The sequence below is a fragment of the Rhinopithecus bieti genome, unplaced genomic scaffold, assembly GCF_001698545.2.
Source record: "Rhinopithecus bieti isolate Rb0 unplaced genomic scaffold, ASM169854v2 scaffold_25530, whole genome shotgun sequence".
Taxonomy (NCBI): Eukaryota; Metazoa; Chordata; class Mammalia; order Primates; family Cercopithecidae; genus Rhinopithecus; species Rhinopithecus bieti.
The window spans coordinates 506,446-520,971 of NW_016811646.1; the positions used below are offsets into that span (position 1 = coordinate 506,446).

The following is a 14,526-nucleotide window of genomic DNA, read 5'->3' on the forward strand; positions in this document are numbered from 1 at the left end:
GAATGGGGCACTAAATGTCACCAATTCTGCATTTTAGGTTATCTTTTCTGCATTCCAACTGCCATAGCCAATGCCCTCATCGACTCTCATCTGGGCAGGATAACGGCCTAAGTGGTTTTCGCCTCTTCTTTCTCTACCAGTCCAACTCATACTGGAGTCTCTCATTTTATAACACAAACTTGATTATTACCACCTCACTTCAAACCTTTTAATAACTGTCCAAACTCCCTGATATCTGGGCTCAAATTACCTTTTCAGTCCCATTTCCAAGCATGAGCTATCTGTCCAAAGGTGTCTTCTATCCTACCTTAATCCCCAGGATCTTCATAGAAGCTACAATATTCTGTGTAAGGAGTTTTGTACAGAATGCCATCCTCTCACTTCCTATGCTTTAGATCAACATGTATAAAGGACCGACTTTGTACTCTCTACTTCTCCCCTCAAAATCTACTCAGGGACTAGGTGCCATGACTCACACCTATAATCCCAGCACTTTGGGAGGCTGAGGTGGGAGGATCGCTTGAGGCCAGGAGTTTGAGATTGGCCTGGGCAACATAGAAAGACCTTATCTCTACAAAAATAAAAATATAAAAAATAAAAAAGTCTACTTGATAAAACTATTCTCATTCTTCAAAGACAGGACAAATATCACTTTCTCTCTGCAGCCTTCCCTGACTTTCCTCAATGGCAAAAACACTGAACTGCCTCATTTGCACTCTCCAGAATTTTGTTCCTGCCTCAGAATGGTACCTATCCTAAGACCCCTGTATGTTCCTAGAGCATAGGGACGAGCAATATTCATTTATGTATCCCCAGCACTGAGGGCAAGTGCCACCAGGCTTATAACAATAACTCCATAAATACTGAAGTAGTAAATCCCTAAATTTGACTCTTATCATGAAGACAGTAAGTTTCTGAGAAAATCAGTCTGATGGGAATAGAGAGATTCCAAGTAAGGAAGCATGGAACCCCACTAGGGGAAGATTCTTCCTGGTGACTCTCAAAACTCCTAGAGGTGGCTGCCTGCTCTGCCAGTACGTAAAGACATTCTCCTCTCCCTAGCCATGGCACCTTATTTCAGAACACAACACATGCGTTCTTAAAGCATAAAAGGGCCTCACTGTGCCCCCACTGTGACCCACAGCATCACTGTCCTAATGCTGTGATCTCAGCTACTCATGATCTTGCCACATCAATAAATGAATCTAAAGTTGCATTAAAAACAAATAGGTGTAAAAGTGCCAAAAGAGCCCTAAGAAGGAGAATATATTCTGAGATCAATAACTGAGAAGTGAACTGAATTTTAATTTTTTCAGAAGCTTTGCTTTCTGATATCTAGCCTCATTATGGCCCAAGTATATTGCTTCCCTTTTCCTGTAGCCTTCAAATCACTTAAGCCCATAAAGCATTTAATTTGTATTACAAGTTAGGCCCCACTTCAGACTGAGGTCCCAGAGGTACTTGAACAATCCCTAGGCCAGCGGCTCACTTCTTAAGCAGTAATATACCATCCATATTGTGTACAAGGGACTGTTCTAGATCCAATGAGACCAGTTCCTGCCCTGAGAGAGCTTCTGTGTCAGAGGCAGAAGCATTTAAAGCATATATGAGCACAGTACAATGAGTTCCATGGTAGAAATGTACTCTGTCCACACAGGGGGACATGGCTGGGCAAGGAACAGAGAGTCTTGAGCTGGCTATGTCCCTGGTTCCAGAAATGTGCTCTAGCCTCAGTGTATCACCCAATATTTATTCAGCTTCTACTACAAACTTTCTACTCTCATGGAACTTTCACTTGGGTTCAGTTTTAGCAAACAGATTCCTGTCTTACTCTCTTATACTAGAGTACCTTCCAGAAGTACCATTTCTCTAGGATGAGGGCCCTACCTTTTGCTAAGCCAAAGCTTCCAGGAACTTGACTTCTACCTTTGAATTCAAGTCCCATTATTGGGTCTGCGTCCCTGATGCTAAGTGTACATCCCTGCCTGTCCTTCCCCTGTTGTCTTCTGGCTGGAATCCCTGATACTGTCCTTTGCCCGCTGTGCCCCAGGGTCCTCATCCATAAGCTGAGGATAATAATAGTACCTCCCTCCATGGAATATTGTGAGGATGAATGAGACTAGGTTGGCACATGCTAAATACTCAATAACTGTCATCATCATTATTATCTTTACTACTAAGATCCTTGCCACACTGTCTCCCTCATCCATGGACTTTCCTTCCTGATAATGTGTGAGCTAGGGGAAAGAAGGAGCCCTCCTAGTCATGTCTATCCTCACTGAGGTTGTGAGGCCTCAGTTTAGCCTTCAGAGGCTGGCCACCCAAACCCAGCTGGGGAAACCAAGTACCTCTCAGTGTCAAGTAGCCGTAAGCTAGGTTGGTCAGAGCTTGTGCACATTTCCAGTGATGGTCCCCAAAAATAATCCGAGAAAGGATGGCACATCGAATCAGCTCCTTGTTTGCTTGAGTATTCTGTGGAGTACAGAAGTGATTATACTTTTTGGAAAGGAGGAGAAGTCTCTAGCCCATGGACTTATCACTGGAACACAGGACTGAATTCACTTGTCATCTTTTTTCTCTCCTCTTCACTTCTCATCTTGTGTCCAATCCATCAGGTCTGGTTGGATCCACATTCCCCCTAAATCCTAAAACCAAGCTCTTCTCATTTCTGCCATGAGTACCTAGTCCAGACCACCCTCATCTTTTACTTGGCTGGCTACAACAGCCCCTTCCAATTGCTTCCTCTCTGGCCCCCACAGTCTACTTTCTACGTAATAGCCAGAGTGACTTCTTTTAACCTTTTATTATGAAAAACTTTATTAATATACAAAATAGACAGCATGAAGAATGAATATGTAGTGTGATCAGTGATCTATTCCTGGCCAATCTTGTTTCCTATCTAGACCTCTCATCCACCCATCCTCACCTTAAACTGAAGCAAATCAGACATTCCATTGTTGCCTCTATAAGCATTTCATTAAGTACCTCTAAAAGATATGGACTTAGAAACATAACCACAGAATCATTATCTCATCAAAATATTAACAATAATTCCTTAAAATCAAATATCACAGAAATCTAATTTTTAAAATAGTTTGTTTGACTGTCCACATTGTGAGATCAGTCTCTTTCCATCTATAGGTTACCTTTCCATCTCTAATTCTTTTTTTTTACAAATTATTTGAAAAAGGTGAGTCATTCGGTCTAGTATTTCCCACAGACATAAATTTTGATGACTGCGTCCTCATGGTGTCTCATCATGTCCCTCCATTCTCTGTGCTGCCTTTATAATAGTAGTTGGGTTTAGAAGTTTGGTTAATTTCAGCTTTGAATTCTTTTTTTTACAAAACGACTTCATGGTTAGTGGTATGTTCTTCCAGCAGAATACATCTACTATCTGGTTGTTTTTTTCTTTTTTTATTTTTCTCTGATATTAGGAAAACTACATGGAAAATTAACAAAAGATTATAAAATGCAAATATATATTTCTATCATTCCTTCTTCATACATTAGCTGGAATAATTCTATAAAGAGAATTTCTCCTCCTCTACTCTTTGGTTACCCAATAGTACAGTTCATATTGGAAAGGCAGTACACATGGTTTATCCTTGCCCTTTCTTTACTAGCTTTCAGAAAAATAAATTTGTTCACTAGCATCCTCTAATTGTGACCAAATAGCTTGTTACTATTATTAGAAACTTATGGATTTTTAAATATATTTTATGTGTTTATATCTTAAGATGTAAATTAGATTGTGACTTCCCTATTCAAAATCCTCCAACAGCTTCCCGCTTTTTCTTCTTAACAGAATTCAAAGTCCTTACCATGGCTTCTAAGGTTCTGCATAATCTGATCCAACCCCAATCACCTCTGGACTTCATTTTCTACCACTCTCTCCTCCTACTCCGTCTGCTAGAGCTATACTGACCAGAGGTTCCTGAACATCACCAACTAACTTCCAATTCAGGGCTGTGCACGTGCCACTCCCTCTGCTCGGGACACTCTTCCATGGCATTCACTTTCTCATTCCATTTTCACTTTTCTTATCAACAGGCCTGTTTTGGCCACCTTATCTAAAATAGATGCCACTTCATCACTCAATATCCCATTACCTATTTTACTTTTTCTTCATAACAGTTACTTCTATCTAATATTGTATTAGCTATTATTTTTGTTTGTCTATTATCTCCCCAAATAGAAGATAAGTCCCTTGAGGACAGAAGTTTATTCCTCATGTTCACTGTTATCTGTTCAGTACACACAGGTGTAACACGTTCAGTATTTGCTGAATGAATCATTTATTAGCAAGGTTAAAGATGGGTTGGGGGAAATAATCCTCTACCCCTATAGAAGTGACAGGTAGAGCTCTCTAAGAAATCACCGAACTGCATCTTCACGTCATATATTTCAGTGACTTTACAAACACAGCCAATATGGCTGAACCAGTCGATATGGTCAGGCATTTTTTTCCTGGTAAAGTGAAAATAGCACTTCAAGGGACCAAAAAGCTAAAGTTTCAGCCCTGGTTCTAATGTTTGTTTACTGATTATGTTGCTTTGGGGCACGTCACTTTGATCTCAGCTTCCTTTTCTGAGATTTGGAAACCTGTATCATCTACCTCATGGAGTTACTATAAGAAAAAAAAAATAGTGTCAAAATGATTCAGTGTTGTTAAGTGCGATCTAAATGTAACCGTTCGAAGAATAATGTACAGGTAACTGAAGTAACCCATTTAAAGAGTAATGTTAGGTAAGATACAGCAGTACCATACGTGATTCCAAGGAATACACTCCTTCCTGATTCCTGTCTCCTACCCAACTTCATGTTTTACTTGACTCCTGCTCAAATATACAGAAGCAAGCAATGGTAGAAGGAAACTTCCCCTGATGCTTCCAAAACATCCATTTAGTCAGCATTTTTTGGAGTTCACCATGGCCTGACCACAGCAAATACTAAGTTCTCTTTTGAGGAAGAAGCATCAGGCCATGCAAAAAATCACTAGAATGGAAGACCAAAGCTTTGGCTCTGGACATTGTATATTCATCCTCAAACTCCTTGACTCGGAGAAACTGGGACAACCAATATGGGCTCCAGATGTCATCCCAGCACTACTGCTGCTGATGTGGCATCCCCTGCCCTTCAGGGCTAGGAGTACTGGGTTGGGTTTGATTAAAAAAAACAAAAAACAACAACAACAACAAAAAAGCTTTATTGAGCTATAATTGACATGCAAATAACTGCACCTGTTCACTGCATACAATTTGATGAGTTTGGGATTTGAGTTAGATTTCTCTCCTAAGATCTAAATCTTTGTCATTATCCAATCTGGCCAAGGAGTTTTCAAGCCTTGAAAACCCCCACTTACACTCCATGGCAGATGGTACTTGTCCGTTTTTAGAAATGATCCTTCTAGCCTCGATTTGTGAATCACTAATGGGTCCAAGCCAGGTTGATTGTCCTTTGCAAGGTCCTCAGGTCATTTACAGAGATAAATTTACAAATATCCATCTAGAGAGATACTTCAGAGGCAAATGATAGAAAAAGAAACCTATCTAGATTACTTTTTTCCCCTTGGCTAGGAGGATCCGGGAAGTCAAGGTACAAACTCTTCTGTTGATAAATCATGTTCTGGAAGCAGGCGGGTGCCTGTGTTCTAATAATGAGAGTCGATATCTTGCTGTCTCAGTTTCCTAGATTTTGATTACTCATGCTTACACACCTGCTCTGAGATCTTTGACTCAAGTCTTAGACTTGCTCTTAGAAATGCATACTTGGAATCTTTGACCTCCACTTTGACCTCCTGTTTCTGGCCCTTTGGTTTATTTATGATTCCACTGTAACCAAGGGCATCTTACCCATATCCTTTCCAGGCTAGAGCTTAGACCTGCCTGACTGCCTGTTCTCAACCTCCTGCCTTACTATCCCAGCCTTTTTGTTACCTAAGAGATAGCATCCTGAAACCTTCCAGGATGGATATATATACACACACATACACACACACACACACACATATATGCATACGTATGTACGTATGTATTTATGTATATATGTATATATGTGTGTGTGTCTATATACATATATACACTTTTTCTTTTCTTTTTGAGAAACAACAGCCCTGCTGTTGGCCTGGGCTGGAGTTGAATGGCGTGATCTCAGCTCACTGCAACCTCTGCCTCCTGGGTTCCAGCAATTCTCCTGCCTCACCCTCCCAAGTAGCTGGGATTATAGGCATGCCCCACCATGCCCGGCTAATTTTTGTATTTTTAGTAGAGATGGGGTTTCACCATGTTGGCCAGGCTGGTCTTGAACTCCTGACCTCAGGTGATCCACCTGCCTTGGCCTCCCAAAGTGCTGGGATTACAGGTGTGAGCCACCAGGCCTGGCTGTTTTTTTTTTTTTTTTTTTTTTTTTAATTTTAAGTTAAAGGTAACAGCAACAAAATAACCAAATGAAAATTTTAGGTTTTCAATTTTTTATTTTATTTTTTTAGAGACAAGGTCTCATTCTGTCACCCAGGCTGGAGTGCAGTGGCACAATCATGTGCTCACTGTGGCCTCAGTTTCCTGGGTACAAGCTATCCTCCTGTCTCAGCTTCCCAAATAGCAGGCTCCCTCCACCATGCCTGGCTGATTTTTAATTTTTTTATAGAGACAGGGTCTCACTATGTTACTGACACTGGCCTCAAGAGATCCTCCCACCTCGGTTTCCCACAGTGTTGGGATTACAGGCATAAGCCACTGCACCTGGCCTAATTTTTAGTTTAAAGCTAGGAGCAGAAACGCCCCAAGGAGGAACAGACAATGAACCATGCAAATCTAACTCAAACCCCAGCACTACTGGAACCAGAAGGTGGGCTGGCTACCTAAGTATGCTCTGCTTTGTTTTCTCCTACTTACAAAGAAAGATGACACCTTCCTCTATTTCATACGCTTCAATCTGCATCTAAGGCATAGCTTCTGTAATCATGAACATATTTTTAAATGGAAACAAAATTTTTGTGAGTTTTTTGTTTTACCATTTTTTCCTTAATCAGCTGAGCTACTTTCTTCTGGGATTGGGCTAATTTCTCTTTGGGATGAGACATACAGTCTATGGCCTTCTCCTCTTCTTTAGCTTTAGTTTCCTCTTCACTCTCTCCACATCCACCGGTGTGATACAACTTATCTGTTTGCTGGTGAGCTGGGATCTCGGTTTGCTGTGACCTGTAGGTATGAGAGAAGGGATTCAGGATTTAACCACCTTTGCCATCTCAAACAAGGTAAAATGGAAGGCATAGCTCTCCCAGCTGGGGGATAGGGACATGCTTTCTAACATAAACTTGAAGGAATAAAGCTAGGCAGTAAACTCACGTCACCCTCAAAGCTTAGCATTAAGACAGCAATGTGGTGGTTCAAATGAAGCCTAGTTATAGAGGTGCAGCTCTACTGCTTACTAATCACATGATGCTAACCAAGTTATTAATTTAGTTCTCTGTAAAATGAGAATATGAATGCCTACTTGATGAGGTTATGGGATTAAATGAGATAATACTCATAAATCAGTGAGCACAGTGTGTGGCCTTTGCTAAGTGTTCCTTTCATGTTAGCTATTAGTATATCATTAGCTCCAGGACAGGGCTTCTACAAATGAGGGTGTTGAACTGGAAGATCCCCAGGAACATCTGTGTTCTAAAATTCTGATCCAAACAAGGAAAGAAAATGGATATAATGAACTAAGGGAAAGGAAACCAACATTTTGAGGCTAGACTTTGCATGTCTTCTTTCTCATATCTTAAAAGCTTCAACATGTGATGGCCAAGAAAAGAGGACATGGGTCCCACCAGAGAGAGCGAGGGAACCCTATACTACATCAAGTGCAGGGCCAGAGGAGAAATATCCTTAGTTGTGTTAAAAAGAACTATATCCTAACATCGCCAGAAAAATCAGTAAAGTGCTACAGAAGAAACAGAATTTTGAGATCTTAGGAGCAACAACAGAAATTTTAAGTATAAATAAATCTCCCAAAGGACTCATCTTTGTACTCACAATAACTCAAAAGTTCAGCCACTGAGTAGTTTTGAAAATAAAATTTACCTTTCTTTTCCAATGATTGCTTAAATTGTGAATGTTCAATGTGTAAATAAAAGAAAATTCAGAAAAGCACAAAAGCTTAAAGAGTGAATGTTCAATGTTTAAATAAACCAACATTCAGAAAAGCACAAAAAGAAAGTAACTGCCAAGTGTAATCTTTTACACCAGGTTTGAAAAATGACATGCTAATATCCTTCTAGAGTCCTATTCTAATTAACTTATCAAGAGGCACGTGGGCAAACCAGGTTGTGTAGATAGGAAAGCAACATTTCTTCAGGCCCAAGCGCAGGCAGGCTTGCCTTCTGCCCACAGCTGAGCATGCTTTCAGCAGACAAGCTAACTTGATGGGACAGCCAAGGAAGCTTGGCGATGCGACCTGATCAGAAGACAGGTGATAAACTTCCTTTTTTCTGCCTGGTGAATTCCATACTCCACCTTCAAGATGCAACTCAGATGTCATGACTCCTGGAAGTCTTTCACTAAAGGCAGCCTCCAAAGGGCTTTCAAAATTTCCCCAAACTGCTAGTACACTGTGGGTTTTTTTTTTTATTGTTGTTTGTTTTATTTTTTTTTTTTTTTTTTTTTTTTTTTTTGTTGTTGTTTCGTTGGCTTGTTTCTGAGCATTCTTTGCCTCCTGGCAAAGTAAACTCCACCAGGGCAGGGGCTGAGCCTCATTTGTTTCTGAAAACCTGATATCTGGCTCATAGTAAAAGCAAATAGTGGCCTGTTAAATGATGAAAAAATGAATGAGAAAAGAATGTGCAGTTTTTAGAATGTTTGAAAACTATTGAGGAGAGAGGAAATCTGTGGCAAGAGATCATAAGTTGGCTGACTCTGGGCATGCTGCCTATAAGCTAGCCCTGCTCTGCAAGGAACAGTTAAAAAATAAAAAAGAGATCATCCCTCAATAGAAAATTTTGCTTAAGCTGCATATTTCACAGACCTAGAGCAGAAGTTAAATCTATTGGAGTCACCAAACAGATTGCTAATTATGGATATTAAAAATTATAGGCCCAAAGTATTTTAAATTAAGCCTTGAATAAGATTAAGGTAAGTCCAAAGGTAGCAAACTTCAACCTCAGGAACTTCAAAGGAATGAGAAACATTGAAGTCTTGACAAATGATTTGAGAATGTAAATCCCTGAATTAGCTTTGAATGTCGTGTTATAAAAGGTGAGAAAGATGGCTGGAGAATCCTGACCAGTCAGACATCTCAAAGGATGGTCAGAATAAAAAGAAGAGGAGGTTGAATGGAAGGTCTGCCTTGCCAGGCTTATAACTTATTCCATATGTTACCATCATAAATAGGAATTCTGATTAGTAATGTTCAATATAAATTATCTGATTATTTCCCAGATATTTTACTGTGAACTTAACATTTTTATGAACTTCAATTTTTGTAGTCACATAAGCCTTAACATCAAGATATTTTATGAATTTAAACTTATGCTATCCAGATGGGGCACAGTGGCTCACACCTGTAATCCCAGCACTTTGGAAGGTCGAGGTGCGTGGATCACTTGCGGTCAGGAGTTCGAGACCAGCCTGGCCAACATGGTAGAACCCTGTATCTCCTAAAAAATACCACAATGAGCCCATAATCCCAGCTACCCAGGAGGCTGAGGCATGAGAATGGCTTGAACCTAGGGGGCGAAGGGTGCAGTGAGTCAAGATCATGCCACTGCACTCCAGCCTGGGTGACAAAGCAAGACTCTGTGCAGGGAGCCAAAGGCTCGTGCGACATGACCAACTCAGTATTCCACTGGAGATGATATGATCAAACAGCAAACTGTTTATCATGAATGCAGGATGTGAGCAAACTCACCAGTGCTCCTGCCGACAGAAGGTTTGCTGGAGGCAATCACTCCCTGGCGCTGAGGTTATCTACTGTGACATCTAGAGCCTGTTGTTCGAGGAATGCAGTCTTGCAAGCCTACTCTGGACTGAGCAGCTGACCCCTCTTCCACTCCCCTTCTCACCATCTCTTTTTCCTAATAAATATGGAGGGCTGTGTACAGCTCAGGGCCCTTGTCCACTAGAGGCAAGGTGCCCCCTGACCTCGTCTTCCAAATATACTCTTTTGTCTCTTGTCTTTTATTCCTGCGTTCACCCCTCCTTTGTTCAATCCACCAGGGATCATGGCAGGTTACATAGGGACCCCCAAACAGCGACAGAATCTCGTGCTCCACAACTCTTGTCTCAAAAAAAAAAAAAAAAAACCAAAATGCTATCCTATATGGTAACTACTAGCCACATGTGGCTATCAAGCACATGAAATATTGCTAGTCTGAATTGAGATATGCTGTAAATGTAAAATATGTGCTGTATTTTAGAGTATAAAAAGATAAAATATTTCATTGATGATTTTTGCATATTTTGTATATATTGAAATGAAGAAAATACAGTATTGAAATTAAATTTATGTGTTTCATTTCACCTTTTAATATGGGTAGCAGAAAATTTTAAATTACATATGTGGCTTGCATTATATTTCTACTTGATGGCACTGGTATAGAGCGATGGTTCCCAACTAAGGATGACTTTGCCCCGAAGGGAAATCTGGCAACGTCTGGAGACAGTTTTGTTTGTCACAACTGGAGCTAGTGCTACCGGCATCTAGTGGATAGTGGCCAGGGATGTGGCTAAAAATCCTATAATATATAAGACAACCCTCCACAACAAACAGTTATCCAACGCCAATGTCAATAGTGCAGAGATTGAGAAACGCTGGTATAGAGAATGGTTAAAGAATGGATTCTAGCTGGGCACAGTGGCTCATGCCTTAATCTCAGCACTTTGAGAGGCTGAGGCAGGAGGATCACTTGAGCCCAGGAGTTCGAGACCAGCCTAGGCAACATAATGAGAACCCATCTCTACAAAAATGTAAAAATTAGCCAGTTATGGTGGTGTGTGCCTGTAGTCCCAGCTACTCGGGAGGCTGAGGTGGGAGGATCCCTTTAGCCCAAGAGACCAAGGCTGCAGTGAGCTGTGACTGCACCACTGCACTCCAGCCTGGGTAACAGAGCAAGACTGTCTCTAAAAGCAAAACAAAATAAGAATGGATTCTAGAGTCAGAATGCCCAGTTTAAATACCACTTACTAGCTGTGCAACTTTGGGCAAACTCCCTAACATCGCTTTGATTCATACTCATCTATAAAATGTACCAATAACAGTACCTCCTTCACAGGGTTTGCAGGATTAAATCAGCTAAGATGTTTAAGGTACTTAGAACAGAGCCTGGCACATAGTATGTGCTCAATAAGCATTAGACAATATGACAGTTTTATTTACTGTTTCATAAAACTTAATTTTCTTATTAACTTTGTTATAGCTAACTCTCTGCAACTTTGCCAATCTTGTTATAACTTATCTATTTTATTTTAAAACTTCTAAAATTTCCTTAAGTCAGGAAAAAGCAATCTTCTATCATGCATAGGTTGTAAATACAGATATTATAGCAGAATCATTATTAAAACACATCACAGAAACACAACCTTCTTCTTTTTTTTTTTTTTTTTTTTTGAGACTGTCTCTGTTGCCAGACTGGAGTGTAGTGGTGCAATCTCAGCTCGCCGCAACCTCTGCCTCCAGGTTCAAGCTATTCTCCTGCTTCAGCCTCCTGAGTAGCTGGGATTACAGTCACGCGCCACTACTGCACAGCTAATTTCTGTATTTTTAGTAGAGACAGGATTTCACCATGTTGGCCAGGCTGGCCCTGAACCGTTCTCTTTTATATAATGTTCATGCAAAGCTCCTCACCCAGGTTTGCCTTAAGCAGGAGGTCCCAGTGTTTCAGCCCAGTGAGTACCTGTGATGTCAAAATTCTGTGATACTTACATACGGAAGCAGAAATCCCAGTCGATGTCATTGCTAACAGTTGGGATACGGATGGGGCTGGCTTGCATCTTCTTCCTACCAAGAATCAGGTAAGGTCAGCTTTGGGAGAAAAGGCTGGTTGTCTGTTCTATTTTCCCCCTCTGGGATGCTATTAACATTAAACTAAAACTGCTCAAATATATAACCCATCCTAAATCCACAGACTACGCATACTCAGATATGGAGACCGCTGGAAGACAGACGGTCTTTAATTTGCCAAATTAAATGTCAGTTAAATTTATTTCCCCTAATTTCAACTCCACCCTACTTCTCCAAAATCCCTGGCCTTTGCGTCTCAAAGCAAGCACATTTACAGCTCCTGGGTCATCAAAACTATGGTCACCTACTCAACTCAGATATTGTTTTTGCAGGTCTGACGGTATGATGGATTTAAGCAAAGCAACCAGTTCTCAGTGGTAAACGAAGCACAGTCAGTGTGTTGGTTAATTCTGCTTTTTTTCGCTGGGGTCATTTAACTAATTAATAGATTCTAGTAAAGGGGTCACAAGGCGGGTACAGAGGCTCACACCTGTAATCCCAGCACTGTGGGAGGCCGAGGCGGGTGGATCACCTGAGTTCAGGAATTCCAGACCAGCCTGGCCAACATGGTGAAACCCCATCTCTACTAAAAATACAAAATTTAGCCCGCTATGGTGGTGCATGCCTGTGGTTCCAGCTACCCAGGAGGCTGAGTTTGTAAGTATTACAGATTTTTGACATCACAGCCGGGAGGCTGAGGCAGGAGAATCGCTTGAACCCGGGAAGGGGAGATCGCAGCGAGCCGAGATCCCGCCACTGCACTCCAGTCTGGGCGACAGAGCTAGACTCCATCTCAAAATAAAATAAAACAATAAAATGAAATTCATGTGTCTGTTTTAGTTGTTGCTGTTAGATGATGGGGGAAACCTCGGAAGCACATGACGAAAAATGTGATTTCTAAATACAGTATTTGTGAAATTCAACTCTCAAGGAAGGCTATGCCAGGCGCTTAAACCAACTCCAAATCGAACGCAGTTATTTACTGAACGTTAACATCCACCAAGTAGCCTCTCATTTCACCCTCCAGAATCACTCATTCCCGCCGACCCCTGGGTGGCTTTCTGACCCAGGCTCCAGAGCATCCACTAACCGAAAATCAGAAAGGGAGACTCACTAATTTCTCTTTTTAACCTCCACTTTAAATACTATGCCCACAGCAAGGCGTTCTGATCTCTCAAACTCCCGGACTCTGTTCCTATGATGTTCCGCATGGCCCTGAACACTAAACTCTGGTCCTCCTCTCAGGTATGAATCGCTCCTCTTTTCCTGCTGTGGTTCCGCGGTAACTCTGTTAAGCCCTGACACCACAGGTCGGGCTCTGCTTAGTAGTGCCCCTGCCGCGGAGGCTCTAAGACAACACGCGAGTGCGCACAGCACACCTGGCCGAAGGCGGGGAATCCACGCCCGGGAACCAGCCTCCCCGCTCCGTCAGTCCGACTGCGCGGCTTCTTCCCGCTGCGTCGGCCTCCTGATCCTGGCGGATCTCGGTCCGGGCGCCAAAGCGGTGCCTCGCAGAAGTTACACAGCCTGCCAGGTCCCCGTTATCTTCCGTAACCCAGGTTCTGGCCAAGGAGACAATACCGTTGCCATGGGAACGGAACGCTACGGGCCTGCTGGGAGCGCCTGTAGCCATAGCGACGCGGGGCATTTCCGGTTCGGAGAGTCCCTGTTGGCTAGCGCCTACAGCAGCTCTTACCCTACCCTCCGCTTTCCCTTCCCCTCAGGCTAGACGCGCACCGCCTCCGGCTCGCCCCAAAACTGGCCTCTGCATATTGTATCTCACGAGACCTTACCCATCGGAGGTGAAGGCATAGGAAGAGAAGATACATTCCGTCCAAAGATGGAAGAGGGCACCGGGCCCCACGACCCTGCCTATTTAAAGCTGCGACATGTGCGGGCTGGATTCGGCGACGATCCCTTGCTACGGAGCACCCCCACAGCTCCTCGGGTGTTTTGTTTTCATGGACCCCAGAGGAAAGGCTTAGATATGGCTGTTGACTGTGCTGGCACCGTCTGTTTTACCCAGTCAGATTGGAGCTAGGCCTGGTTAGGAAAGCGGATTGCAGGAAGGGAGTAGGCTAAGAAATCGACTACTTTAAGATCAGCTAATGGTTAGCTGTTCAGCGAGGGAGTCGGGCACATTTAGCAATTAACCCTAAATAATGCAGCCATATCTTACCCCTTCGTTGGCATGGAATACACAGTGTGTGAAATACACAGTGTGTGTAATGCACAGAAGGAGCAGAGGCAGTTGTGGCCATACCCAAACAGCGCCAGCTCTTAACGCTATGTTGAAGGATGTTATTATGAAACCTATCACAGACTAGGCCTATGGCAAGTCAAGTTGGAGTGAATGTGTCCCAGTTGTTTTCAGAAAAGAGCAGACTAGGTAGAGAGACAAGGAGAACATTGAGAATGTGAAAGATGGTATTTACGTTTGGTGTTTGTTATTTCCAGCTCGAGGATGGAATTTTAATTGCCATTGATCCAAGACTGCCAAGAAAGCCTTTCTGGGGTTAGGTTGGAGGAGTTATTTAAATG

General features: G+C 42.2%; 1 protein-coding gene across 5 annotated transcripts in view; it reads right to left on the minus strand.

The window, feature by feature from the left end:
• Nucleotides 1-13,531, minus strand: part of TTC23L (tetratricopeptide repeat domain 23 like) — a 65,603-nt gene extending 52,072 nt beyond the window's left edge. For all 5 annotated transcript variants that reach the window (XR_001889673.1, XR_001889672.1, XM_017894497.1 and 2 more), the window contains exons 1-4: nucleotides 13,365-13,531; nucleotides 11,908-11,982; nucleotides 7,016-7,202; nucleotides 2,349-2,472 (exon numbers count right to left, since the gene is read on the minus strand). Coding sequence is in view for 3 of the 5 variants with exons in the window: in XM_017894497.1 (XP_017749986.1) it covers nucleotides 2,349-2,472; nucleotides 7,016-7,202; nucleotides 11,908-11,975 (379 nt within the window). In the remaining 2 variants the exon portion in view is untranslated. The remainder of the gene's footprint in view (nucleotides 1-2,348; nucleotides 2,473-7,015; nucleotides 7,203-11,907; nucleotides 11,983-13,364) is intronic.
• Nucleotides 13,532-14,526: the final 995 nt, after the last annotated feature.